Source organism: Venturia canescens, chromosome 6 (assembly GCF_019457755.1).
Source record: "Venturia canescens isolate UGA chromosome 6, ASM1945775v1, whole genome shotgun sequence".
In the NCBI taxonomy this organism is placed as follows: domain Eukaryota; kingdom Metazoa; phylum Arthropoda; class Insecta; order Hymenoptera; family Ichneumonidae; genus Venturia; species Venturia canescens.
Genome location: NC_057426.1, coordinates 9,007,384 through 9,034,702, shown reverse-complemented (window position 1 = coordinate 9,034,702; position 27,319 = coordinate 9,007,384). Strand labels below are relative to the sequence as shown.

At 42.5% G+C, this 27,319-nt stretch overlaps 4 protein-coding genes across 7 annotated transcripts; 2 read left to right on the top strand and 2 right to left on the bottom strand.

The window, feature by feature from the left end:
- Positions 1-3,595: 3,595 nt before the first annotated feature.
- On the top strand, positions 3,596-6,720 carry LOC122412745 (protein SHQ1 homolog). Of its 3 annotated transcripts, none has more exons than XM_043422544.1 (9): positions 3,596-3,668; positions 4,170-4,316; positions 4,397-4,590; positions 4,725-4,915; positions 5,057-5,470; positions 5,565-5,688; positions 5,774-5,937; positions 6,041-6,192; positions 6,323-6,720. In XM_043422544.1, the coding sequence occupies exons 2-9, from the start codon at positions 4,174-4,176 to the stop codon at positions 6,513-6,515; spliced, it is 1,575 nt and encodes a 524-aa protein (XP_043278479.1). In that variant the 5' UTR covers positions 3,596-3,668; positions 4,170-4,173; the 3' UTR covers positions 6,516-6,720. The 3 variants fall into 3 exon arrangements, with proteins under 3 accessions (XP_043278479.1, XP_043278480.1, XP_043278478.1); XM_043422545.1 differs by having other exon boundaries at positions 3,664-3,793; XM_043422543.1 differs by lacking the exon at positions 3,596-3,668 and adding an exon at positions 3,787-3,894.
- An 8-nt stretch (positions 6,721-6,728) lies between these two features.
- LOC122412744 (uncharacterized) lies at positions 6,729-9,757 on the bottom strand. Of its 2 annotated transcripts, none has more exons than XM_043422541.1 (5): positions 9,644-9,757; positions 8,997-9,308; positions 8,583-8,879; positions 7,081-8,368; positions 6,729-6,972 (listed from the first exon to the last, which is right to left on the bottom strand). In XM_043422541.1, the coding sequence occupies exons 2-5, from the start codon at positions 9,254-9,256 to the stop codon at positions 6,748-6,750; spliced, it is 2,070 nt and encodes a 689-aa protein (XP_043278476.1). In that variant the 5' UTR covers positions 9,257-9,308; positions 9,644-9,757; the 3' UTR covers positions 6,729-6,747. The 2 variants fall into 2 exon arrangements, with proteins under 2 accessions (XP_043278476.1, XP_043278477.1); XM_043422542.1 differs by having other exon boundaries at positions 8,997-9,302; positions 9,644-9,729.
- Positions 9,758-10,418: 661 nt separating this feature from the next.
- Positions 10,419-24,316, top strand: LOC122412742 (sushi, von Willebrand factor type A, EGF and pentraxin domain-containing protein 1-like). Its single transcript, XM_043422538.1, has 31 exons — positions 10,419-10,918; positions 11,065-11,352; positions 11,499-11,754; positions 12,089-12,286; positions 12,457-12,621; positions 13,851-14,033; positions 14,129-14,344; positions 14,425-14,625; positions 14,762-15,010; positions 15,139-15,387; positions 15,467-15,658; positions 16,146-16,237; positions 16,387-16,687; positions 16,785-16,997; positions 17,100-17,261; positions 17,407-17,700; positions 17,979-18,121; positions 18,205-18,304; positions 18,516-18,729; positions 18,949-19,106; positions 19,231-19,319; positions 19,400-19,509; positions 20,011-20,398; positions 20,625-20,832; positions 20,948-21,121; positions 21,188-21,279; positions 21,390-21,526; positions 21,600-22,572; positions 22,667-22,832; positions 23,576-23,764; positions 23,871-24,316. The coding sequence occupies exons 1-31, from the start codon at positions 10,634-10,636 to the stop codon at positions 24,038-24,040; spliced, it is 6,855 nt and encodes a 2,284-aa protein (XP_043278473.1). The 5' UTR covers positions 10,419-10,633; the 3' UTR covers positions 24,041-24,316.
- On the bottom strand, positions 24,271-27,311 carry Manf (mesencephalic astrocyte-derived neurotrophic factor). Its single transcript, XM_043422548.1, has 5 exons — positions 27,084-27,311; positions 26,521-26,630; positions 25,730-25,854; positions 25,475-25,616; positions 24,271-25,353 (listed from the first exon to the last, which is right to left on the bottom strand). The coding sequence occupies exons 2-5, from the start codon at positions 26,606-26,608 to the stop codon at positions 25,175-25,177; spliced, it is 534 nt and encodes a 177-aa protein (XP_043278483.1). The 5' UTR covers positions 26,609-26,630; positions 27,084-27,311; the 3' UTR covers positions 24,271-25,174.
- Positions 27,312-27,319: the final 8 nt, after the last annotated feature.

Here is a 27,319-nt window from a genome sequence, read left to right as displayed (position 1 = left end):
AAGTTTAGTGGATGAGTTGACAGTGTTTAACCTTTTGATCCACTTGGTTCGTTTCTCACTTTTCCATGGAGAATGGACTGTGCCCTCTGGGAAATAATAAAATTTTACTGATACTTCAACGTCTCGGCGTCGAAATTGTGCATTAGAGCACTCTCTCGAATGCAACAATATTTTCTCGATCGAGACGTGATAAAAAATAATAATTTTATTTTGTTAAATAATGCGAAAAGTAATAATTCCCATATGCGCCTGTTTCAAATTTCATCTAAAAAGTTATGAAATTGGCCGCATAGTGACACTGTAGACGTTGCGCACGGTCCCTATAGAAAATATTTTTCTGTTTTATCATTCGTTATAAGTATTAATGAATATATGTAGTATACAGATAGAGCGTCGGGTTGTATTTTTTGGAGTCAGCAGCTGATCACTCGCTAATTCAAATATTGAAGTGCTGCATGAGCACTTGAAGAAAAAAGATACAACGACAGAGATTCTCAACTTTGTTGACAGTCGAGTAAAGACACATTTACATCTTTACCAGAAACATTTCAACGAAAATTTGCACAACTACCACCATATATCAACTCTGCAAAACATTCTATTCGTAAATCTCTAAATCGCAACGACTGTATCATGAAAATAAATAATATGAAAATATTATATCTAACGGTTCATTATTTAAAAAAAATACTTCCATGAAATATCCAAACGTCATCCTGACGTTCATGTGTTTTGATCATTCAATCGGCAGAATGTCTACATTTGTAACATGAAAATCATTTTTCATATTTCGCGCACTCGTATTTAAAAAAAAAATCGTTGGTGTAGTTACTCACGGTTACAGGAACGGGCCTCGATCTTCTTCCTACCTTTTTCTCCCGCGATCCTTGCGATCTCCGTTTTCCTCGACGAATCCTCTCCCTCTCCGTCTTCCTCCACGATCCTTCCGCTTTCCCTCTGCCTACGATTCTCTTATCCTGCTCCATGGTTCTGATCATAAAGAACTTTCCACATATTTTCAACACACTTTTCTTCCAATGTTTTTTCGTCCTCCCATGTTTGGAATTTATCATTTCACCTTTAACTTTTGTTATCACTTCACCGTATCGCAGAAACTTCACCAAATCGCGATTCATTATCACAAAGTTATATTTCCGCTGGTCTTTTTTTCGAGAACGAACTTGGGTTTTTATTCACCAAAAATTTAACTTTATACCGACGCGAGAGAAAAAATTCGTTATTTAATTGTACGACCGATTGAATACGAAAATTAACATAAACGAAAAAAAATATCCCCATTTTCAGGCTCTTCTTTGCCTACTCTTCCCTAGGTTTTTTCCCTAGAAAACCGTTTTTGTTGCGCAAATAATGGATAAGCCAATATGTCGAGTAACAGAAAGAATTGTAGTGACAAAACCTGTACCACCGTTTCATAGAGAATCGAGTGTGCCCGCGTGCGTGCACGCGTGGTCGGTTGCTCGCGTCCTATTGTTAGCATTTGACTAGTAAAAACTATTCGTAATGCTGTACATAGCTGCGGTTATACGCGTTGCGTGCGTTGCTTAGCGTGCAGCGTTTGCAACTCCGACTTATCTGCATGGAATCTTGCCTGCGCGACTTCAAAGTGATACAGAAACTGTATCGAACTCGGAACTGTATCAAACTATCCGCTATGGAGTAGATTTACTGATTGTCCGTTTTCGCTTGCCGACAACCCCATGGCTTTAGGACCGTGCGTTAGGTGCTTTGCTTTGCGTTGCGTTGCTCGGGGTATGCTTGCATCTTAGCTCGCTTGCGGACACGCGCGCGTGCGAGCATACACAAGACTCTCGAAGCTATATTACAGGCGTCACAAAACTCTTTCTGTTACCGGCCCTTGCCTCGATACTATTTTTCACGAATTACCAAAATTTTATAAATACTCATTCATGTGCAAATTTTGTAATAATAATAACATCGAGTGCGAGGACTTCCCTATCGGCTTATCTATATAGTTCCGTCAAAAAAAGGAATCTCAGAAATTAAAGAAAAAAAATGTATATTGACAAGGAGCGAATCATTATTTTTTTATTAAATTTCAACTTTAATATTCGTTACGTTGTGTTTTCGTGTCTTTTATCGATTCGCACGATCTTAAGTTCTTTTATTTTGTAATTTAGATGACCGTTATGAAATAACTGTTAAAGCTACAATAATTGATAAAATTATGACCGCTACCAATTTTTATTGGTTTCTATTTTATTTGTTTATCGATTGATTGAAAAAAATTAAATCGTAAAAAAAGATTATTTTAGTCATTCACGATAAAGTGTCGTATTTCGTGTCCCGTTTTCTCAATGCACTGGAATGTACAATGCGTAGCGATAACGGCACGCTCACGTTCCGCGCCAGTCCTCACCATACGCCCGCCGGGCGGTGAGTGAAGCGAAAAGCGAAACGTGTTCTCCCCCTCCCTGTGCGCGCCGAGCGGGCCGAGCGACGTGAGTCGTGAGTGAGTGAAGCGAATCATGTTGCGCCTGCGCCTCTCCCCTCTCTCGAGCTCCGCCCGGTGTCCGCCCGCCCCTCTCCCCTCTCTCCTACTGGCTGACCGAACGCCTCTATCCCCACTCTGCTCTGCTACTACGCTATAGCGAATAGTCCAAACACGACCAAGCGTAAACGCGTGAAAACGTAAACACGTGAATAAGAACGAAAACAAACTGAACGAATTATCCAAAATCCATTCGTAAATATTCACCGATTAATTGCCATAATTATCAATACACAAAATTGTATGTACCGAACCGTTGAATAAATTATGATCATCCATTAAAATTATACATTATTTGTGGCGCTCTAATATTTATATATTAAGGTATTTTTATCAAATTTTAATTAATATTTTTTTATTTGCGACATGGCGATTAGGAATTTGCGCCGTGCATGTCTATTTTATTTTGACGATTGTTTTTCCATTGATTTCTATATATTTTTTTGTCGATTGGGAATTTGGACGGCGCAAATTCCCCATAGTTCATCTTTTGTTGTTCACAGAGAGATTAATAACAACTTTTATCGTTTTGAATCTCGGCGTACACATTCGTTGAACAAAGAGACGCGTTATCATAGTTAAACGCAAAATTCGTGCTTCGCTAGACAAAAATTCCGACAGATATACATATAATGTTATATTATATATATGGATGTACATATATGTTCAAAAATGTTTCTTGGTAAATAAAAGTGAATATTAAATAAATATATTCGATTCATCAAGTCACATGTGTATATACAAACTGTTAGTGCATGATTGATGTACATATATGTGAATATTTATTATTCCCGTAATAAAAATCCAACGTGATTTTCTTTAATCGTACTAATTTATATTCAAGTGCTCATGCAGCACTTCAATATTTGAATTAGCGAGTGATCAGCACTGCTGACTCCAAAAAATACAACCCGACGCTCTATCTGTACTAAATTCATTAATACTTATAACGAATGATAAAACAGAAACATATTTTCTATCAGTATCATGCCTCTCTATGAATCTTCGTGTTCAAGCTCAGTGATGCCAATGCAAAACTTCAATGGGGAATATGCATGGTGGGTGGTAAGGGCCATACCCAAACCCATTGTGTGTGTGTTGAAATCTGTCGATTCTTGTTGTATACAATAATATTTTGGTAGAAACATTTGTACAAATTGCGTTAAATAATTTACGGTTAACGAAAGATATTACAATGAATAGATGATATTTATATCCAAAATTAATCTGAAAAATGTTAAATCGAATACGATAATAATAGAGGTCAATCCTTGAATTCGCTACAATATTGCAAACATAACCTCAAAAATAGTGTTTCTTCTCAATCGTTGAAGAACGAACGAAAGAAACAAATATTGACGAAGGTCAATTCTCACCTAGCGATAGTTCTTATATGGATTTGATAAAAATAACAATGGGAAAATGTGAATGTTAAGAGAAAACGATTGACGTTTAAAAAAATGACCTTGAAAATAGTTGAAAAAATGAGCTGTTCTAAATGAATTCATACTCAAATACTTGGCTTAATTTTTATAATAAGCATTTATATCTTTTTTTTTGTATATTACAAATTATATCCATACTGTCACTGTTATCAGACTTGAAATAACAGCAGATTGAGTATATTTTCTATTTACAGAGAAATGTTGACACCCAGATTTGAGCTTTCACAAACAGACTCCGAAGTTGTCATAACCATTCATGCTCGGTATGCAAATATCAAAGACACTGAGGTCTATGTAGACGGAAATGATTTTCGATTTTATTCGACTCCGTATTATTTAAGGTATGTTCTATATAGAAAAAATTGAAATTGTTTTTTCTATGTGACTAGTTTACCATAACAAAGTGAACTTTTGCACACAGATTGAAGCTGCCTGGTGAAATTGTGGAAAATGAGAAATCATCGGGGTCCTATGACTGTGAGAAGGGGGACTTTTTCCTTAAATTTTCAAAGGTCAACAAAGGCCAGCATTTTGAAAATATGGATATGATCACTACTCTGCTTGCCCCACCAAAAGAGAACAAAGATTTTTTGGCCCCAAAAATACAAGTTATAAGTGAGCAAATCAATTATTCAATTTTAATTCAAAAGCCAAGTAATAAAAATACTGAGAAATATGAATTGAACTCAACTAAAAGAATAATTATCATAGAATTAGTCTTTCTAACATTATTGCTTTTTGCTCAAAAGGCAATCCAGCAGCTAATGAAAAAAATGAAAATTCTGATGTGGATGATGAGGAGATTGATGATTCAAAAGGCGAGATTGATTGGTCTTTTCCTCAAACTGAACCAGGCAGTGGCGAAACAGTTCCCTTACTCGTGAACCCCCCTAGATATGGATTCGCAAACAAAGTTTCTGCCGCTCTTGGATCGTTTGATGTAAGCTGTAAATTGATTGCAAAGTCGTTTTTCTCTCCTCGAATTCTATTGCAGTAACATTGAAAAAAAAAATGGATTTTTCACAAAATACAGACTATTTCATATTTCAATGAACGTTTTCACGTTTTTCCAAAATTTAAGGCAGCATGGATAAAAGAAGTGATCGATCTTCCACTCCCAGATAACATACCTATGGAAGACCGCAGAAAAATGAGGGAAGCTGCGGAGTTGGAAGCTTTTGATGAGGATCATTACATGGCTGATCTTATTCCTGACGAGTACATCGACCGAGTTGAACTCTTTACGGATGTAGAGCTCCCGTGTCACTATTTAAAACCCGAAGGGATTATTTTCACCGACAAGGAAAAAGATTTGTTAAAAGAGTTACCGAACAAAGAATATTTGCTCGACAATGAAGAAACGAAAATCGTTCTTTTTGGTATGGTCGACATTTTGTTTGGCTGCTGTTATAACAGTCGTATTACTCTTGGCGAAAATACTACTGAAAGCTCCTGGGATGTCAATAAATTGAGCTCCACGCTCTCCTGGTTTGAGGTTCGTTTGTCAAAATACAATTCTTCTATTTTTCGTATTTGTGATCAGTTATTTTGTGTGTTGGCTCAAGCATTTGAATTTCAAATGTTTTCAGACTTTTTCAAGTATGAAGGAAGTTGTACGAGCCTGTTTCAGGAGATCGCTTTGTTATCCCCTGTGCAGGCACTGGAATTTATCAATGAAAACATTCGAAGACGTTAAAATGACAATAAAATTAGGTGAACTTGGAATACTTTTGACTCTTTTTGACTCTTTCAAAATATACAAATTTTTCAAATCATTCCTTTTTTCTCCAAAAAATAGGTAAAAAATACGTGATAAAAAAGTTCTGTGAGATACACGAAATGTTCAACGAATCTTACGAGCCCCGTTATTTACTGAATCAATTGTATATCAAGGATTATTTGATTTGGTTGCAAAAAGTGCCCTCGTCTCTCATCGAATCTGTTTCTCCGATGTTGGATGCAGTGAGTTTATCACGATTTTTTTAAAACTCGAGCACGACTGCTCAATTTCTGAACTTCTTATGAGACGCATTCCTAAATAAAAAATCGTTATTCTCGTTTCAAGATAACCCCGAAAAAGGACGAAATGGGCTTTGACCTCGAAGAGTTGGAAGTCGCTGCTTGGTCGGTTCATAACGAGTCTCTCGTTATAAAAAATGTGCTGAACAACGTGACGAATAAACTGGAGAACATCAAGATTGATGGCAACGATAAAGCGTGAGTAATTCAACTGTTGTTCTCGAATTTATTATTCATTCAATTCTGCCTTCGATATTCATTTAATTATTTAGAACTGCAATGGAATTATTAATCAATATTCATATCCGATTATCATCCGATTTTTCAGGATAATCCAAGCCACCGATTCGAGTTCGGAATCCGATAGCGATTGCGATTCAGACAGCAGTTCGAGCAGCAGTAGCAGCAGTGACAGTTCATCATCGAGCGATACTAGCAGCAGTAACAGTACTACAACGACGACAAGCGAAAAATCGGAGAAGCTCGACTCTGACGATCTGAGCAATTCCGATTCGGCGTAATATTTATTATCATTCCGAAAGATTGAGCTATATTATTTATCGAAAACCAAGTTGGTTTACACAAATATATTTGCGTTATTCATCGATATTATTAAGAAAGATAACCAGTGCAAAACGAAAGAAAAAAGCAACTGACGAAATGATTTTATATTCGAATTTTACTGGTTTCGTAAGATGACAAGAAAATGATGGACTGAGAGAAAAATTTGGTAATTGCTTTTTCTAGGCTTTATTAATCGAGAACGTAGTAAATCCAAGGCAACAGTTTACTGTAATGGGCAATTAGTCTATTTTGCGTCTCCTCCTCCTCGGAGTCGAATTCTTCGGTTTTCGCAATCGGCTGGACTTCCGTTACCGTTTCGCTCACCGCCCCAGCTGTCAAACTCTCCGCAAGAGCTTTCGAGTTTTCATTTTTGTCTGTCGACGATTGGTCCCACAGTTTCCCGTTGGTCAGTCCCTAGAAAAAATTCGTTTCATATTTATTTCAATAAAAATCGTCGCATTTTTTGTTCACAGATGAAGGAAAAATATCTGGGCATCGATCCCTCAATTTTCCGGACTTTACCTCCTCATAAATCCGCTCCTGATCGGGTCGTTCGGTTTCTTCCGATTCGTCGTAACTGTCAAGGCTGCTCGGGTCTCTCCAATAGTCGGCGACTTCGCCGAACAAGCCGGTGCTCTCGTTCCTGGTAAAAATGAGGTTCCTCATGGGCCATTTTTTCCGCTCGATTTCCGCGGCAGCCGAGTCCGGGATTCTGGGTTCTCGGTGGTCCTGAGGACCGTTGTAGAGCCTGGTAGCGTCGTGGGAGGCCAAATGTCCGTGAGTCTCGGTACTTCCGGTTTTCATGACGAGGTACTCGTGCATTCTCGTCGAATCGACGTCCACGTGGAAGTGGGGAGCGTGCATGATTATTCGGATTGGTACGTGCCACGTTGCATCCTCGCTTTCTTCATTTTTCTTCGAAATAGTTTCAGTGCTTGCTTCCACCAACGACAGCGTTTCCGGTGTAGTTGACTCCCAAACGTCTCCCATGGCTTGGTGATTTCTGGCTGTGCTCAATTCCACAGCTCCGGGATCGAAGCCGCTGGAGTCTTCGGCCGATCGGAGCCTCGAGTCGGTAGTAAAACCACCATCTTCAGAAATGGTTTCCGGTGTCGTATTCGCGGAGTCGTCGATCGAGTACGCATCCGTCGTGGCGTAATCCGGGCTTTCGGAGCCGAAGTCGAACGAGTCTCGGAGCGTTGTGCTCGCAGCTTCCGTCGAAACGAATTCCGGCACGTCTTGCGTACTCCCCTCCGCAAACTCCGGCGTTTCCGAGTCAGGATTTTTCTCCTCTTGATGAAAAACGGCGGGATCGTAATCGGGAGCTTGAGCGACGATTCCGGTGGCCGATTCGCCGCTACCGGAAGCCTCGACTTGCGGAAAAATGGTGCTGACCTCCCGAGCACCCTGGACCGTCGAAACTTTGATCTCAGTGGTCGTTTCTTCGGTTTTTTCTCTTACGAGCTCCGCTCCGTCGCGATCCCGTGTTTCGTCGATAAGATTAGGAAGCCTCGAGTCGGGGACCGTCGTCGCAACGGTGCTCGGAAAAAAAATCGAAGCCGACGTCGCTGCTTCAGTCTGAGAATTCTCCGAGCTCGAGACGAAATTCTCAATCGGAGGCTCGCCCCTCTCCGCACCGTCCACGATCGTCGTGACACTCCCCACCGTGCTCGAGGGCTCTTCAAGATTTTCCATCTTCTCGCACAGCCCGCACGGGTGCTCGTTGTAAGTCGACAAGATCGCAGCCTTCACGTAGGGGAAGTGCAAGATGCTCCAGGGCACGATGACCTGGTAGGTCAGCTTGCCGCAGCTGAGGAAATCGGCAAAGCTCTCGTTTCGAAAAATGTTTCATGAAAAATCGATCGACCGATCGCTGAATTATTGAAATTCTTTGGAACGAGTGATTTTATGGAATCAAAAATTAAATCTGTGCCGAAGAAATGCCAGGATAAAATGAAAGGAAGCAGCAGTGCGAATGAGAACGAAGAAATTTACGAGAATTGAAATATCAACGAATCGCGTACCGATCGATGACCAAAACCTGATCCCTCGAGCCCCCGAGATCCTTCCAAATCCCGAGTTCTTCGTCGTCCTGAATGAGTTCGATACCAGAATCGATGCTGCTCGCCAGAGAGTCGAAAGTTTTATTGATTCGCGAGAATCCCTCGATCTCGTCGGGCGAAACTTCGAGCCAGACCTCGCGCTCGATGTCGTCTTTGGCGGTGTCGATTTTTCGTGGAAAATATGGACTGACGTTAACCACGAAAAATAGTATGTCCGTTAGGCCCGATTTTCGTAGACGGCTGCGCAGCATCTCGAGCCTGAAATCATCGAGGAAACGCGCGAGAAAAATTCCGTTTTTTCTTCTAGAAAATTCTAGGAAAATTCTTGCTCACAGCGAGACTCAAAGTTTCCTCGTATATTTTCTATGAACTCACATTAGCGCCTGCCTGTGACTGTAAGGCCACGAAGCATCCAGAAAGGCCAAAACGCTCACGGAACCCCGTCGGGCGTTTTGAAATTTGACGATGCTGCATTGTTCCAAGTAAACCCTCGTCGAGTCCTCGCGTTTTACGACGCCAAATCTCTCCTCGGACGAGGCAGTCTCTTCGCTCGATCCGGCTGGTTTGCTGCTCGTTTCTCTTATTTCAACCGTCCCTGTGCCGATGATTATCAACAAAAAGGCCGCGAGCCTCATCCTCCTGATCGAATAACTCGAATCATGCGATGCAGGCTCTTTGAACCTGAAACTATTAATTCGAGGCTGAAAATTTGCTCAATTCCAAATCTACCAACGGTTTTTAACCATTTTTTCACTCGTTCATCAATTTTTCCCATCATTCTCATTACAAAAACTCATAAAAACGAATCTTTTTCATTATTCCCCTCGGATTATCGGAGAATTATAAAAATAAGTTGAAAAAAAAAACGTGATTATTCAGTAATGTGAAGCGTGTAATGATGAAAATGAATAAAAATTCAACGAAGTATCAACCAGCGAGCACTATTTTCGAGCCTCAATAATTCATGCACGTTCAAATGTTCGAAAGAGTGCGAGAGATTGAGAGAAAAATAAAATAATGACTTTTATCACGACGTGCCAGTGCCTCGGTTCACACGTAAACTGTCCGCCTTCGATGTTTTTCTTTATGGTGATGTGGCTGCACGAAGACGTTTACTGGACCGGCCAAGATGCCCAGCAGCAGCCCAGACACGAGCGCAGCATCACTCCCACGCTTTTCAACCTCCAGCTTGAACATGACACCCTCTCTTTTCCCTCTGTCTATTCGTCCGTGTGCGTACGTTCGTGTAACTCGTCGTAATATCATATATCGAAGATTCTATAAAAAGGATACGAAGTACCGAGCAATTTTGACGTACGTTATTTCTCAGCATTATTTACGAGGCTGCGGCTGCTGCGAAAAACTTGTTTCCCCATAGCCACGGGACTCGAGAACTCGCTAATTTCGAGGGCACTTTGAAGAGTGAGCACCGTTGCTGGGCTCGAGAGAACGGAGAGGAAAAAATCGCTGATCGATGAGTTTGTTGCTGGGAAAAGCTGACTCGAAAAAAATGGCTTTTTGGCAATATTTTTGTACGGAATCGTCGGATTTGTCAAGGCATCGCGTCGTTTTTCTTCGAGTCTGAGAGGGAAGGAAAAAAAGAAGTGAAGAATTATTGACTGTAAAAAAAGAAAGACGAAGATGAGGGAATCGGCTCCAGAGAGTTTTTCGTGAAATTTTTCAAGGTCCCTCGTCGAAGGCTTCCTCGCGGTTTCACTTGATGAATCGTACGCGAAGAAATGACGTTTTTTGTACAAAATGCGAATGGATGTTTGCGTTTATAAATGGAACAAAGACTCGCTTGTTCTCTCGTTTCTACTGACACGCGGTTGAACGATGCTTGCGATCCTCCGACGAGAAAGACTTTTCCGAAGCTCTGAGATAGTGTTTATTCGACGAAGCACAGTCGGAGCCATTGCCCCGTGACGACAGAAACGTTCGAACGTTCGAAAAATTCGGCCGTTCAACCATCACTCGTTCGCGATCCCATTTTTTTTCTCGTACGAGTAAAAATGTTTGTGAAAATTCTTCATTCGTTGATTCTCCTCCTCGCAGTGGCCACACTTTCCACCTCGCGTGCTCAAAACTCCGGAAACATCTCCGAAATAACGAAACTACTGATCGAGCATTTCGACACGGATTTCGTTCTCGAGAGCAGCGATAACGCGACCGAATTCGAGCGCCTTCGTCGAATGCAGTACCTCGAAAACCCCGAACGGATTCTCCAGAGCAAGGTCAACGTTCTCGCCCGCCTTCTCAAGATCCACGTCGACCACATTCGCGACAAAACTGATCAGGTACGAACTCTAACGCCAATTCGAACTCTCCTCACCGATCGCTCGCTAAATTGGCGCTCCGAAACACCGAATTTCCCTCGGAACGAACGAAACGCTCATTTCTCACTACGAATGAGCACTGAAATAAGAATTTTGTCGTGGTCAAGGTCGAGCTCGTGTTCCTCGTCGACGCCTCCGCCTCCGTCGGCCTCGCAAACTTCCGCAGCGAGTTGAATTTCGTGAGAAAATTACTCTCCGATTTTACGGTCGAACCTAACGCCACGAGGGTCGCGGTCGTCACCTTCGCTGGCAAGAGACACATCCTTCGACACATCGATCAAATCTCCAAAACCGATAACGACCAACAAAAATGCCAGTTGCTCAATAAACAATTGAGCAATGTTTCGTACACCGGAGGAGGGACTTACACACGCGGAGCTCTCTTGGAAGCGCTGGTCGGTGGAAAGCTTTTTCTCTGTTCGTAAGCTCCCGGGAAGGGGATGAAAAAAAGTCGATCGAGATCGATCGATTGACGAATCGTTCGAAATTACTCAATTCTTCTTCCTCCAAATAATTTCGGCTTTTCTTTACCGTTTTTAAGGCTATTTTACAGAGCAGTCGGGAGGGATCCGAGAAAGTTGTTTTCCTCATAACGGACGGTTTCAGCAACAGCGGGGATCCGCGGCCCGCAGCTAAACACTTGAAAAATATCGGCGCGACGATTTTTACTTTCGGCATTCGGACTGGCAACGTCGAAGAACTTCACGATATCGCGAGCCAGCCTGGCTACACTCACAGCTATCTCCTCGACTCGTTCCCCGAGTTTGAGGCCCTCGCGAGGCGAGCCTTGCATCGCGGTACGTTCAGAAACGGCCAGGGGATTTTTAAACACCTGAACGTCGAGGCGGGCAACGAGGAAACGAGAAAAAGGGCTTTTCGTTGTTTTTACAATCTTTCAAACCTTTTTCGCCTTCCCTATCAAACGTCTCGACGTATTTTTTCACCTTCCGAGATCCCTGCTCACTTTTACGTTCGATCTTACGCGCGTGCCGAGTCAGAAAAAATGTTTCCCAACTTTTTCGATTTTTTGAATATTTTTTCGTTTTTTCTTCTTATTTATCCGACGAATTTGCGCATTCTCGTCTTTTGAGTATTGAAATACTTTTGTTCAAGTTGAAATTAATTGCGCAGATCTGAAAGCCGGACGCTACGTGCCTGTGAGTCGATCGAGCGACTGCAATCGGCTGTGCTCACCAAAAAACAGCAGCGAAGAGCTCGCGGACTGTTGCGACGAATTGGCGACGTGTGCTTGCGGGACAGCGACCGGGCACTACGCGTGTCTCTGTCCCCGTGGTTATTTCGGATCCGGGCTCAAAGGGTTTTGTCAGCGTCAGTAAAGCGAGCGCGCGAAGCATCGAAATTGAATTTCGATCACCATTCGCACGCTCACCATTTTTTTCGTTATTTTATTTTGGTAGAAAAATGTGTAATGGATCGAGATGCTGCTTCTTGCGGTGCGTTCGCCGCCCTGTTTCAACCGAGTTTTATCTCATTTTCAGCTTGCCCGAACGGCACTTTCGATCCTGGAGACAGGCCCATCGATTCGAACAGCCAATGCACTCCGTGCTCGAACGTCAATCACGTGACGTTCAAAACGCCTGCAACTTCTCCGGAAGATTGTGTCTGTGCACCGGGATTCATTACGGATGGTGAAAACTGCGAAGGTTTGCTCGAGTTTATTCAACAAGAATTTGGCAGTTTGCTACTCCCGAAATTCGAGACTTGACAGAGAGAAAGTTTCTTCGATCGCTTCCGCACCGTCGATTTTCCTCTGGCGTCGGGGTCCTTTTGCCAGGCTTGACCAAACAATCTTGGCTTGGCTGGGAGGCCGTCAATACAAGCCTTTGCCACATGCCAAAGTCGGCACATCCCCAGGAATCGTGGCAACCTCGTCCAGAGGATTCGGATATTTGACGATATACGAGCTGGGCACGTCCACGCAAAATTCTTTTCTCGTCACGAGCCAGCCGTACTAAAAAATACGACGATTTTATTCAACGACTAACTTTCACTCGCGGCTTCGCTAGCGTAGATCGATTGCTCGGCCGGGGCGTGAGGGAACGACAAACAAACGCACTTTCGAGCTAAAATATCCTTCAACGAAAACTTTAAATACTCTGTGCTTTCGCGTGTCGGTTTGCTCGACGAAATCAAGTGACGAATATCGTCAGTGGATTTTTATAATCAACGGCCTCGTGTGCTCACCGATCCATTCGTAGTTTTAGGAATCGTTCCAACGCTCCTTTCCAACAATGATCGATGATCCGCGTGCTCGTGCTCGTGGACGACGGCACGTTTGTCCTTGCACAACTGCTTCATCGCTTCGTGGGCTTGCCTGCACGATTCGGAATAATTTCACGTGGCAGAAGTTTATATACCAAAAGTACCAAATTATCTTCAAAGTTAACGATTCTTTTTACTTTACCGATACTCCTCGACGAGCCAACCGTAACGTTTGAACCATCTTTCTCGAATGATTTCATTCTTTTGAGCGAGTTCCTCCAAAAACTTTTTCTTTGCGACCTGATCAGCGGGCTTTTTGCCGCCGGTCTCCTTCGTCCTTTCCTCCATAACGAGAGCAATCCAAACCGCAGCGTTAGCCTCTCGAGCGAAGCATGAGCACGAGGCAACAATTAATTTGTTACGAGAAATTAGCTCCCACTGAAAACCCACTGAGGATAAACGACCCAGCGAAAACGTCAAGTCAAAAACGAGATCTTGAGGCTCCGAGGTTTGAAGTTGCGCATCGACGGAGCTTTCGATCTTTCGATACTTTCAAATTCATTGTTTCGGTTCGACAGATTTTCAACAACGTTTTTTAAACAACGCCGTTTCCATTTTAAAAAATGTCTTTATTGATATTTCAAATTTGTTTGAAACTGTTAAAACCCAGCGATAAGGTGCCCGAAGCTAAAAGTTCCGGAGAACGGTTACTTCGTAAAGGCGAGTGCTTGCAGCAACGTTGTCAACGCAGCTTGCGGTCTCCGATGCAGAATCGGGTTCAACTTGATCGGCGACAGTATAAGGCTGTGTCGTAACGACGGGGTATGGTCCGGCGTCGAGCCGCAATGTCTGCGTAAGTAAAAATAGGAAAAAAGTTAAAAACCGATCGATATTCCGTAAGCAAGTTGACGGGAATTTCGTACCTGAATTTGGATTTTATAAACGAAGTGAAGACCTGCGCGGCCCTGAGAGCACCGATGCACGGTCGAATCCGATGCCAGCACGAGGAGAACGAGAAAAAAGTAAAAGCTGCCAACTTGACGGCGTACCCGATCGACACGCGGTGTCAATTCAGGTGCGACAGTGGCTTCCAGCTGCGAGGCAGCAAAGTGAGGAATTGCTTGCCCTTGTCGAGGTGGGACGGTCTCAAGGTCACCTGCAAACGTGAGTCCCGCGAAGCAATCTCAGCTTCTGCGATCAGCTGCGAACTCGATATGACAGTGAAATTTCTTTTTTCGGGATAGAAATAAAGTGCGAACCGCTGAGAAAACTCGCCAATGGAAATGTCACTCCGGAGATCTGTACGGGGCCGAAAAAATTGGCGTTTCAATCGAACTGCACGTTTTCCTGCCAACAGGGCTTCCTCCTCGTCGGTCCAAAGACTCGACACTGTTCTGGGAAAAATGGGATTTGGTCACAGAGACACACCACCAACCAGTGCATCGGTAAACGCCGTTTTTCTTCCCCTGCTCAGGCAATTCATTTTCCACGCGAAATTCCTGAACTCGTAAATCCAGAAATTCCTTCCCTGGAATACGAAATTCGGGGGACGAAAGTCGATCGAGAATTGTCGAATTTCAGATAACACTTCCCCGACTATAACTTGCCCGAAAAACTCAACCTGGCAAACCGTCAGAGGCAAGGACTACGCGCTGGTCAATTGGACGGTCCCAGTGGCTGCTGACAACTCTGACAAGGCTCCGAACGTCTGGAGCAAACCGCACGTCAAGCTGCCGTGGAGAGCGAGAATTGGATTACACAAAATAGTTTACGTCGCCCAGGACTCGAGCGGAAATAAAGCGAAATGCAAGTTCTTCGTCCGGGTAGTCGGTGAGCACGTTCGCTTTGTCTGCAACTTTTTCCGTGACGAATCTTCGAGTTTTCCTGCAACGGAAATTCGGATTTTCGAATTCTTACATTTTTCAATGATTGTTCGAGTTTTTTTATTTTCTGTGCAGATGAGGAACCTCCGACGATTGAGAACTGCGTCGACCCGCCAGTCTTTTTGACCGTGAGGCAATCGGGCGAGGAAAAGGTCACTTGGAGCGAGCCAATATTCCACGACAACTCGGGAGGCTCAGTGAAAGTGAAGAAAAGTCATTCGAAAGCCGAATGCGACTGTCCACTCGGGAGAACACAAATTTTCTACGACGCCACCGACCCTTTCGATAATTCTGCAAAATGCGTCATCAACGTGACTGTCGAGGGTGAGTGGAAAACGGAATTCTCGCGTGGGAATTCGCACGAATTTTTCATGAGATTGAAAAATGTTGATTTTTTTTCAAGACACTTGCCAAAACTTTCCCGTTGTACCAAACGGCCAAGCGAATTGCGAGGACTTTGAGGGCGGCGCTGTCAAATGTGTGATTACTTGTGAAGACGGCTACGCCGTGGCGTTCGATCACGAAAGCGATTTGATCCTGACTTGTGGGCTCGAAGGAAAGGGCTGGAACAACACGTACTTTCCTGAGTGCTCTCGTAAGAATTGCTGTTTTTTATCCACCCGTTTTGAGAACGTTTCGTGCCCTCATTTTGGACAGCTTGGAAATCCTCGTTACACTTTTTTACTCAAACTTCCTTTTGCTTAATCAATAATTTCGACAGTTTGAGGACACCCGCTCTCCGAGCTGTTTTACAGCAAAACGGTTAGAGATGGGAGAAAAAAGCATAGGACCAATATTGTAGAGCATCAAATTTCCCACGAAAAAGCTCCCGACGATATTTCTCTAACTTCAGTCGTTTACTCCCGAGAGCGCGTCGAAACCACCTTGAAAATTCTCGTCTTTCGAACGACCCTCGAAAACCAACGGTTCCTTGTAACCGCTCTGGAGACTGATTTACTGGAAATAGAGAAACGCCGTCAGGACCTTTTTCGTAGAGAATTTAACGCTCTACAAAGTTGATTATGCGAGTTTTTGCGTTTTCTTCGACCGTTTAGCTGATCTTTCGAATTTTTTTTATTCAGTGATGGAAATTCCGAATTCCATTGGTCGGGACGTCGACGTGATTCTACAGGGCAATTCCACTGTTTGCGATAATTCGACAGTGATTCACGAGGTACCACGATGATTATTTTCAGATTTATAGACTTGCAGGAAAGACCGAAAATCGACTTTTTACTACAAAAAACTCATTTGAAGTTCACTGCTTTTGAAAATCTCCATTTACCTTGTAAAATCATTAATTTCAATGATCGTTTCGTCAAGTTGACCGATCAGATTGCCGGAAATCTGAACTCGAACATCCTCGACGCTTGTGGGAATGAAATCGACTGCACTCTCATAAAATACGATTCAAAATGCGAAGAAGAAATAACGGAAGACAACGAAGTTGCTTCGAACGCTCTCGGTCGACGGAAGCGTACGCTGAGCGGCGTCGATGCTGGGAAAACGGGGTCGAAGGGTTCCCGCGTTCCGCGCCTTTCCTCAAAGACGACGAGCAAGCCGAAGAACAAGCCACGAGGGAAGAAGAAAAAGAGCAAAATCGAGATGAAGTTTCGTTTCATTGGTAAAAATTTCCCTCGATGCGCCAACAGCAATTCCCGCCCAATAATTTGTCAAAGTCCGCTGCTGATCGAAGCTCACGAACTTTGTGAATTGCTCAGGTAAAATCTTAGCCGAGAATCGGAACAATCCAAAAGTCGGGATCGAAAAATTGCGAGAGAAAATAGGAGCGATGACGAAATCTGGTAAACTGAATTCGCTGAGCAACAAAACTCATCAGGAGATCGCTAAACTGGCGCTCAATTTCAATACGATTTTCAAGGAAGCTCGAGAAATTTGCCAAGTCGGTCGCGTCTTCAAAAAACACAATTGCAGTGAGTCTGCATCCAAAATTCGTTTGAAACTAAAACAATTCAACCAAAAATTAACCAATCAATATTTTCCCCATTTCAATTCGAAACTGCATTCGTTTACAGCCAAATGTCCCATGGGTACTTTCCACAATACGACGAGAGACCAGTGCCAAGCCTGCTACTTCGGTGAATACCAAAATTCAACGGCAGCAACCAAATGCCTTAAATGTCCAGCGCACACGTTCACCAGGAAAATGCATACGAAAAAGCTGTCAGATTGCCTACGTGAGTCGGTCATTTTTCAGCGAAATTTCATCGAAAACTGCCTGAATTTAGTGCGACGCAATAACAGTTTGTTTCGTGGACAATTTTTTCTTCGAGTTTGAGCAGAAATTAATCGCTTTTTATCAATTCGTAATTGCTCGAACAGCGGTTTGCAAACCCGGCCATTTCTCGCGTCGCAAAGTCCACCAAGTTTCTTCAGCTGGTCTGGAGCCCTGCACGACCTGTAATCTCGGCTCTTACCAACCGGATTATGGAAAAACATTTTGCCACGTTTGCCCAGACGACAAAACGACAAATGACAGAGGATCGACCAGCTTGGAGGATTGCATAACCGCCCCAAAAATCCTCGATCCCTGCCTTACAATGCCCTGCAAAAATGGGGGCAATTGCACCTCCGAAAACGACAACTTTAGCTGCGACTGTCCCGAAAATTATCTCGGTGAGGAAAAATACTCTGAAAAGCGAGCTAAACAGTAAAAAACTAATCCAAATCCTTGATAATAGCGTTGGATTCTCGTTATTTTCGAATTTTAATGTCTTTTGGTTTCATGGAAAAGAGAAATATTAAAGAAAAGTGAAAAAATGATGATTTCATTTTAGTTTTTGCTTTGAAATATTTATACTCAAAAAAATGAGCGGAAATGTGACGTTTTTCATTTTCTTTTTCGTCTCAATTCGTTTTATTTAAAAAATGTTACATCTTTCGTCCATCTCAAGGTTCGACGTGCGAGAGACGTCAAAACGCTTGCGAATCGTCGCCGTGTTTGAACGAAGGCGATTGCAGCTTTTTGGATACGAACGCCACAGAATTTTCGTACTCTTGTAACTGCAAAGCTGGATTCACCGGGCGAAATTGTCAGGTCCATAAAAATTCGTATAATTTATTGAAAATGTGATAAAGTCTTCTGGCCGTAGTAATCGAAAGTTTGGGTTTTTCCCACAGATTTATATTGACGAGTGTTCGCTGAGTCCTTGTCAAAACGGTGGATCTTGCATCAGTACGGAAAAAGATTTTCACTGCGCGTGCAAAAATGGTTTCGAAGGTAACTTCAATCCTTACGCCTTTCCTGCCAAATTTTTAAAATTCTTCCTCAACTTTTTAAACCGTTTCACAAGACTTCACAAGCCTCCGATAATTTTCTCAATTCCAACGTAAAATTTCGAGCTTTCCCTCCGTCGTTGCTCCCCGCCTGTCTTTCAAAGATTCTAAAAATCTTCGAATTTTCATTTTTTCAATTGAACTGCCGTTCGCAGGTGATTTTTGCGAGATAGTTATGAACCATTGCGAGCCTTGGACTTGCGAGGAAGGCTCGACTTGCATAACCGTCGATGCTACGTGGCAATGTTTGTGCAAGCCCGGATTTCTCGGTTTGCGTTGCAACTTGTTGCCCTGCGATTGGATTCCCTGTCATCCAAACGCCATTTGTCTCAACGTGTACGAGATCAACGCTACAAGAAACAGTTACAGGTGAGTCACCAAATTTCAGTTTTTCTTCCCACGAAGCGTTGATGAAAGCATGGAAAAATGGCTCGAGATCGACTCGGATGTTTCGTGATTAAATAAAAAATTTGAAGCGCAGAATTCGGTTGACTGATCGCTTTATTGTCGACGATCGCTGAACTTAATCGATCCGATTTCTCGCTTCTTGCTTCGATTAATATTTGAGTTTGAAAAATGAAAAAACAGATGCGTCTGTCCGGATGGATACGAAGGCGAGGATTGCGCAGCAAGGACAAATCATTGCAAAGTTCCGCCGTGTTTGAACGGTGGCAAGTGCGTAAACGGGCTTCTCAATTACACCTGCGAGTGTCCGCTTACTTACAGTGGATCGAATTGCGAAACAGGTACAAAGAAAATAGTAAAGCGACGATCGAGGAGTCGAGGGATCGAACGAATCGATCGCCGTTGTAAAATCCATCGAATCTTCAGCCAAACGATTCTCTGACTGTTGCGAATAATCGATTGCAGAATTGACTCCTGATTTCGTCCTGAACTTTTCGGAAGTTGGTACCAACGACTACGTCATTATGAAGGGCCCCAAAAAGAACGTTACGGAGGTTAATAACTCGCTTTAGAAGGAACCCGAAAATTTCTCAGCCTCGCCTGATGAAAAGTTGTATTTTTTGTTCCTTTCCAGTTGACCGTTTGTCTTTGGCTCCAATCCGTCGACACTTTCAATTATGGCACTGTTCTGTCATACGCGACCAAGTACCAGGACAACGCTCTCACCGTCACCGATTACAATGGGTAATTGATCGAGAACTCGTTGAGGCAGCGATGCTATTGCAGCGAGCGAAAAAACCTGATTTATTGATTTCTTTTGCATCAGTCGCGGCGTGGACTACTAAACAACTATTAATCCGATCCAGACCAAAATTATGCCACTCATTTATTGTAATAACAGCTTAGACCTCTGGACGAGGGATTTGTAAAAATGTCGATTTAAAAAAATGGAGACAGTTTGAACAAAAAATCCATTTTGCGAGGTGCTCATTTTCGGTTTTTCGTTACAATTTTTTCTACTTGGAGAATACCTGATAAAAAAATTTTCCATTTTTCTGGCCATCACAAGAGTACACGCTTGAGCCTCGGTCCTTAGAACGGGTCACCCGGACCCCAGAGTCTCCAGTGAGCCGCTATTTTTCGTTGCATTTTTGCTGAGCCTTTTTATCGATATTTTTGTTACTAAATATTTAGCGAATCCCACTTTTCTTTAGTTTTTTTAAAAACTCTATTTTTTTCTCCAAGCTTCGTGTTGTACGTGAACGGCGAGGAAGTCGTTACCGACATAACGTTGAACGACGGTTACTGGCACTTTTTGTGCGTCGATTGGAGAAGCGAGGACGGCGCCTGGCACGCTTACGTCGACGGGGTCTTAAGGGACAATGGTACGCTGTTGGCGAAAGGGACAGAAATCGGGGCCAACGGAAGCATCGTCATTGGCCAGGAGCAGGATCGACTGGGCGGGGGCTTCTCTGCGTCCGAAGCATTCCTCGGGAAACTCAGCTATCTCGATATCTGGGACGAGACTCTCAGCCACGAGGATGTCACGAGACTGAGTCGAACCTGCGAAAGTTATCACGGCTCGATCGTCGCTTGGGCACAAACGCGGCGGCACATTCGTGGCGGCATTCAAGCAAGTATTTTTCCCGGGAGAAAGACGCTCCGAGCGAGCATTTTTCAATAATTTTTCCCAAATTTTCTGTCACGAAAGAGCGCTCTTTTCGGGTGAAATAAAATTGAAAAGAATTTCGAGACTTCAATAGAATTAATCAAATAAAAAAACTTCGATTCTGGAAAAATTTCGAATGCTTTTGTCAGACGGAAAATTTGAAGAAACTCTTTCTTTCGATCGTCCGCAGATCCTCGACGCCGTTTTTTGCCGGGGTTGTCCAACGCCCGCGCCACCAACGAGTGGTTACATCAGCCTCAGCGAGGACGGTTCCGAGGCTGGATATTGGTGTGAAACGGGCCATTCCGTCCGAGTCGGAAATTGGTTCGGTTCGAATTACAGTCGAAAGTGTCTCAAGCACGGCCAGTGGGAAGGTCATCGTGAGCCCATTTGCACGAGTGAGCGAAGAAAATCTTCCTCGGAACGCTTTCCACATTGGATTCGTAATCGATCGATGATACGCACTCTCCGATGATAAAACTGCGACTTTATCGGGCTTTTTCTTTATTCCAGAAATTAAATGTGGCCACCCGGGATATTTTCCCCGGGGCCGTATAACCGGAAAATCTTTCATGTACGGAGACGAAATTAATTACAATTGCCAGGAGGGATACGAGCTCCGAGGAAATCCTCACAGAGTGTGCAACGCCAACGGACACTGGAGTGGGAACCAACCGATCTGCATTGGTGAGATGAAAATTGCCAAAAATTCGATCCAAGCCCCGAGGAATCTCATCCCCCCATTTTTTTCAGGTGTTACTTGCAAAAATTTACTCGCACCTGAGAACGGGGACATCGAATACATCATCGAGGAACACGAGAGAGACGACGTTTCGATACTTCAGGTGATTTCGACGATCATTTCCCATCGACGAGTGACCTTTTCCGTTGATTTTTTTGTTCCGCGCTTTCATCTCGGTCGCACCGTTTCTCAAAGGTTTGGACGATATTTCAGGTGGGCCAGCAACTCGAGTTCAAGTGCGACGAAGCCTTTCGTTTGTCCGGCGAGCGTTACTTGACCTGTCTCGAAACAGGGAAATGGGACCACGTCAGACCGAGGTGCGTCCCATCGGGATGCCTGCCACCCAAAATGTGAGTCGACGTCATGTTTTTTTACTCGCGTTTACCTCGAGGGGGAAGAAATTTTTAATTTTTTGTTGAGCAGAATCCAGCACGGCTACATTTCGACGAAGCAGTCGACGATTTTGCCAGCTTATAAGAAATCGAACGAGACTTTGGGGCCGTCGAAATCCGGGGCGGCGACGGGCCAAAATATTTCTTCAGTTTTCTCCTTCGGCGACGTCCTCGGTTTCTCTTGTCACGAGGGTTACAAATTTCGGGGGAACAGGAACTTGCTCGTTGAGTTTCGACTGCAGTGCTCGGGCGACGGGACCTGGGCGGGCCACGTCCCCGACTGCGTGAGGCTCCGGTGTGCCACGCCGAAAAAGCTTCAAAATGGAAGAATATTCTTCCTCGAGGGGGAGAGAGAAATCGAGATTTTCGCCGAGGGGAAATCCGAAGAAACGAAAGCTTTGCCGACTCTGCGGAACGGCACTAAAGAAATTGAGGAATCGGCCGACGGCGAGACCGAAATCGAGCTCTTCGATGAACTTGCCGGGGAAAATGACGCGGAAAATGAAAACTCGAAGCGAGAGGAAACAATCGCTTTTACTCCGGGCACGAAAATCTTCGTCTCCTGTAACCGGGGCTACGGGTCCGGACTCAACTTCTCGAGAGTGTGCCTCGAGAACGAAAACTGGTCGTCGGAGGAGCGCGGGTGCCCAAAACGCGAGTGCCCCTCGCACGATCATCCTGTCATAGGTCTTTCGTTTGCGAACCAATCCGCGAACGAAACGGCTACGAATTATTCGAAAATAATCGAAGGAACCTTGGGAAATTTGTATTTTAGCCTCAAAGGCGTTCAGTTCGAAGACGAGTTCGCTCTCTTTTGTCCAAACGACACGAAAATCGACCTCGAAATTATCGGGGGCGAAAAGGAGTACGAAAATCTAACTTGGGTCTGCGGAGACCAAGGGAAATGGCAAATTCGTCATGAAAACGTTGACGAATCAAAGTTAGCCAAGCTTTTTATCGAGAAAGTTGATATTTGCCAACGGATTACGTGCTCCCCACTAAAAGTTAGTATCCGACTCGTTAGAGAAGATAAAATAAGGAAAAAACTTTCGCTAAAGTACCGACTGATTCTGGCTTTTGTTCAATTTTTCCACAAAGATACCTTCGAACGCTTACATCGTTGATGGCGACGATACTGAAACGACGATACGAAAGGTCAACGACACTTTGAAGCTTCGATGCGAAACGGGTTACGACCTTGGAGGTCCCGAAACCGTGAGCTGCCTGCCAGGGGGCAATTGGTCAGCGTTGCCGACATGCAATCGTAAGAATTTCATAAAATCGTTCGACTCGACAGAAAAGTTTCCCTTCGAAAATTTTCTCTCACTATTTCTGCTGTTTTCTTTCCCCTTCGAATTTTCCAATCCGCGATTATTTCTTGTCCTTCAGGTAACTCCTGTACTGCACGCTAGTCAAATGAGTGGTAAATTTTCAAAACGCTTTTAGACCAAGTTCAACGTGTACCGATTAAACTTATTATTAGCAGATATGTATTCAAGCATATTTTATAAACGTGAAAAAATATTAAAAATGATAGTTTTGCAAAACTATCAAAACGTTTTCACAGCTATTTTTCAAAGAATCATCTCTATTTTTTAACCGATTTTATTCCACCAAGTCTCATTTTTTTGTTCCTCGACTCATTCCTGAGATAAATTATGAATGAAAAAGTTTTTTCACTTAATGAACAATCAGCTGCAACAGTGAAACGATCGAGTTAAAGAATCAACTACACGGTGGATTCGTAGAGGACCGGTTGACGAACAAAATGAGATTCGTTGCAATGAAGTCGATGAAAAAAGGCAGATGATCCTTTAAAAAATAGCAGTGAAAATGTGTCAGCGTGGAAATTCGCATTTATCAGTTGATGCTTTTACAAAACTAGCGTTTTTAATACTAGCAATGAATTTAATCGGTACGTTAAACTTGGTCTAAAAGCGTTTTTAAAATTTAGCACTCAATGGACTAGCATGCAGTACAGGAGTTACCTTAAAGCAATTTTTTCAGGGGTTTTGTGCAAAAATCCACCAAAGATTTCCAACGCTCGCTTGAACGAGACGAGCGCTGAGATGAGCGAATACGTTTTCGGAGTTACAGTAACGTACGAATGTGCCCGAGGCTATCGAGTGTACGGGCAAGCAAACGCGAAGTGTTTGGCCAACGGAAAGTGGTCGAGAATCCTGGGAAAGTGTTCGAGTAAGTATCTCGACTGAGTTTGAGGTGCCGAGACAAAAATAAAAGTTTTTAAACTCGAGGTGAATGGAAATTCTCAAAGTTTTCCGGTCGATTCATTATTTTGCAGAAATATCCTGCGGCAAACCGAAAATCCCACCGGGAGTCACTGTTTACGGTCGATCGTACTTGTACCAAGAGGTGCTCAGCTATAAGTGCCCCGGCGGAGTTACAAAAGGCTCGATAACGTGCCAGAGCGATGGGAAGTGGAGCGATCCGCCGGACTGCAAACCTAAATAAACTTCGCTCTATGAAGCTCGTATTCAAACTTCAAATATTTGAGTTTCCTTCGATAATCGTATGAAGCATCGGACTACAAACTCAATTTCCTGCATTGAACAGCATCTGTAAAAAGACCTTAGAGTTAAATTTTCGCTTATTTTTTAGTCAGCCCCTCCAGTGAATCGTACTTTAAACTGGGCGAGACGTCGAGCAAAGATGAAAAAGAGATAAAAGCATTGTAATCCATATAAAGGAAATAGGATTTTATTATAAACAATTCATTCTCGTCGATAACTTACGTTTTCTCGCATTCCTTGTCATATATGAACGTTAACAAAAATGATGTGTTGTTTGTTTGTTCTCATTTTCAGATGTATTTGCATGTGTGTGTGTGTGTGTGTGTGTGTGTGTGTGTGTGTGTGTGTGTGTGTGTGTTGTGTCGAGTGTGGACATGCAAAAATGATAAATGTCGGTGAAAACGTTACGATTCTTCGTTCAAGTATTTTACTATTGAGACAAGTCAATGCGGGGGGGGGGGGGGGGGCAGTCAAAAAATGCAGTTTTCCGATCCTTGTTTTTCCATTGATACATTCATTTTCAACCGAAAATTTTTTCCCCTTGTTTCCACGATTGTGTTAAAAAAATTAAGGGAAAACGTCAATTTTCGTAATTTCGATAAAAATTCTTAGTTTTTGCTTTTTTCGTTCGAAAATTGTGCATTGACTTGAAAAGGGGCTGGAAAAATTCTCGATTAAAATCACATTTATACACTATACACAGGTACAAATTATTTATCTCTTCCCTCCTAAAAACTCGGCCTCCCTTCGAATACATTGGAGCGAGACGAAAAAATTTATCAACACAATTACAATTATCTGCTCTCTCTCTCTCGTTAATGGAACAAAAAGTCTGCAAAGACAAAAGTAACGAACAAAATGGTTAAAGTTAGAATTTAGTGATCGGAGATTCGTCTCGAGTCCCGATGTAAAAACTCTTCGGGAAGTACGCATTATAATCTTATATTTGTTTATGTTGTTTTTCTTTATGAAATAAAGAAAAAAAGAAAATAGGAGAAAACAAATGATCCTTTGAACAGCAAATGCGTCGTGAATGAAGCGCGATTGATTCGAGGACACCTGATGATTTGCTCGCTCAGAGATCGGTTTTAGGACTCGGCGTGTATTTCGATGGCTTGAGCTCTTCGATACGTTTTATAAAATCGTTTTTCTCGAGACATCCGTCGCACGACTCATCCCAATTGCTCAGAATTTTCTTCAAGTCTCTCACTTTGAGCTTCTTCAAGTCAACCGTGTCCAAATCTATTTGTTTCTCTGTAAAATAGTTTTAACGATTAAAATGACAACAGACAATTTTCACTTTGAGAAATAAAATGAGAATCATAAATAATTTAATAAAAAATCTTTTCGCGATGACAAAAACGTTCTCATTTACCGAAATGTAGGTCGCAGATTTGTGCATCTTTTTTCTTAAGTTTTTCACATATTTTGTCAGCTGGCAGTGACCACGAGAGCGGTTTACTTAGCTCAACGAGAATTCCAGTCGCTGATTCCGGAAGACCACCCATATAGTAACACTGTAAAAGAACAGTTCAGTTTTTTTATCCGTTCTCGGCATCGTCGCTTGTCAAATAATTTATATGACACAGTATTTATAAAAAAACAAATAAAATTTAGAAATATCACTCACGAATCTGTTCTCCTTGGATTTTGTCTTTGCACAGAAAGTTTTGAACGCTTCCTCAATCTTTTTAGGATTACTTTTGACCTCGTCGCTTAGAGTCTTTGCAAATTTCTCTACTGTTGCTATGCACACTGAAAAAGAAATTCAACGTGTGAAATGTAGCCAATTTGGGGATGACCAAACCATAAATATTTAGATTACTATTATTGAGAGCAAAAACTTCTTCTTGGGCAAATAATTCACTGGGAAATATATCCAAACTCTATTCAAATTCGCAAGAAACCATGAAAACTCACAAAAAACGAGTGTAACTGAGAAGTTGTGTCGGAAGGAGCAAACGAATATGTATGCGGTATCAGGAATAATATATGCTTACTCAATAATTGGAATAATTTTGCAAGATTTTATGTCCACAATAGTTTATTTTAAATGTCTGTCATTACGTTAATCAACAATGTCAAAAACTCAAAGTATCACCGGTAATTTTGTGTATGCTAAGACCTTTTTCTGAACAGCCTGCTACATGGCAACGCGATTAGTTACAGCTGAACACGCATTGTCAGCCATATGGCAGGATTAGCAGTCTCGATAAGTTAACATCCATGAATGATACCGAAAGAATAATTATTCAGATTCAACCGGAATGTTTAAAATATTGAGCAATATTATTGATAAAAAAACAATGGGTGATCGTACAAGTGGGAGAATTCTATTCCTAAATTTCTACTTCCTGAAGCTGTTTAATTGTAATTCATCTTGCTGCGCAAGAGAGAAAATTAATGATAAAAATTTATTACCTTCACAGTCACCGGGTTTGAGTGCAGAAATTGTTGTTGCTACCCCAAGGACCACCAAAAGTGACAGGATTGATGTGTTGAGCTTCATTTTTGAGTTAGTTACTGACAGTCTGAAAAAATTGATTTGTTTCAAGAAAAAAGATTGAATGTATTTCGAAAATACAATTATTTAACGATTATTTAGCAATCAAGTAATGATTTTGTTTCTGCTCTAGCTCGCTTAATCGTTAGTGCAACACGAAAATTTCAATGAATGGTCAAATTTTGAGAAGAGGATTGGATAAAAACACCGAAAATGGATAAACGATGAATTAATAACGGTTGTGCTATGTGGAATTGATTGATAGAAACGACCAGAAACATCCTTGGATCGAAACCTTACAAAACGTACAAAAAAGTCTTTATAACCGATGATAACTGAAATACGATGACGGAAAAAGGATTTTTCGAAAATTATGTTTTCCGAAAATCAATTACCGATTATAATTCAAGGAAAAAGAGCGCTCAAAATGAATCGGATAAATAAATTTCTTGACGATAGAGAGGGGTTAAGACGTTGTTACCTTTGGTAGAGAATATCTCGGAGTTATTGCACTATTTTCTTCTGGAAGAAAGACTTGGACCGACGAACAAAAGAAATAAAAAACGTCGAGGCTTTGATTTTTGTTGTTTCAGTGCTGTTGGACGAAGAATACCGCTCGGAGAAGCGGGAAATAGAATAGAGACTTATTTTTTTATCTCAGGGCAAAGCACGTCGTCCGTACGCGGCGGCTTTATACTACACGTTGGCTTCTGTCAA

Excerpts from the sequence above, each read along its gene's own strand:
- Manf (XM_043422548.1), bottom strand. The coding sequence starts at position 26,608 with ATGAAGCTCAACACATCAATCCTGTCACTTTTGGTGGTCCTTGGGGTA. Across the intron at positions 25,855-26,520 it reads CAAACCCGGTGACTGTGAAG|TGTGCATAGCAACAGTAGAG; the intron begins GTAATAAATTTT and ends TTTCTTTTTCAG. Across the intron at positions 25,617-25,729 it reads AATCCAAGGAGAACAGATTC|TGTTACTATATGGGTGGTCT; the intron begins GTGAGTGATATT and ends GTTCTTTTACAG.
- LOC122412742 (XM_043422538.1), top strand. The coding sequence starts at position 10,634 with ATGTTTGTGAAAATTCTTCATTCGTTGATTCTCCTCCTCGCAGTGGCC. Across the intron at positions 11,755-12,088 it reads GAGGCGAGCCTTGCATCGCG|ATCTGAAAGCCGGACGCTAC; the intron begins GTACGTTCAGAA and ends TTAATTGCGCAG. Across the intron at positions 12,287-12,456 it reads GCTCAAAGGGTTTTGTCAGC|CTTGCCCGAACGGCACTTTC; the intron begins GTCAGTAAAGCG and ends TCTCATTTTCAG.
- LOC122412744 (XM_043422541.1), bottom strand. The coding sequence starts at position 9,256 with ATGAGGCTCGCGGCCTTTTTGTTGATAATCATCGGCACAGGGACGGTT. Across the intron at positions 8,880-8,996 it reads AGTCACAGGCAGGCGCTAAT|GCTCGAGATGCTGCGCAGCC; the intron begins GTGAGTTCATAG and ends CGATGATTTCAG. Across the intron at positions 8,369-8,582 it reads CAGGTTTTGGTCATCGATCG|CTGCGGCAAGCTGACCTACC; the intron begins GTACGCGATTCG and ends CGATTTCCTCAG.
- LOC122412745 (XM_043422544.1), top strand. The coding sequence starts at position 4,174 with ATGTTGACACCCAGATTTGAGCTTTCACAAACAGACTCCGAAGTTGTC. Across the intron at positions 4,317-4,396 it reads TCGACTCCGTATTATTTAAG|ATTGAAGCTGCCTGGTGAAA; the intron begins GTATGTTCTATA and ends TTTTGCACACAG. Across the intron at positions 4,916-5,056 it reads CCGCTCTTGGATCGTTTGAT|GCAGCATGGATAAAAGAAGT; the intron begins GTAAGCTGTAAA and ends CCAAAATTTAAG.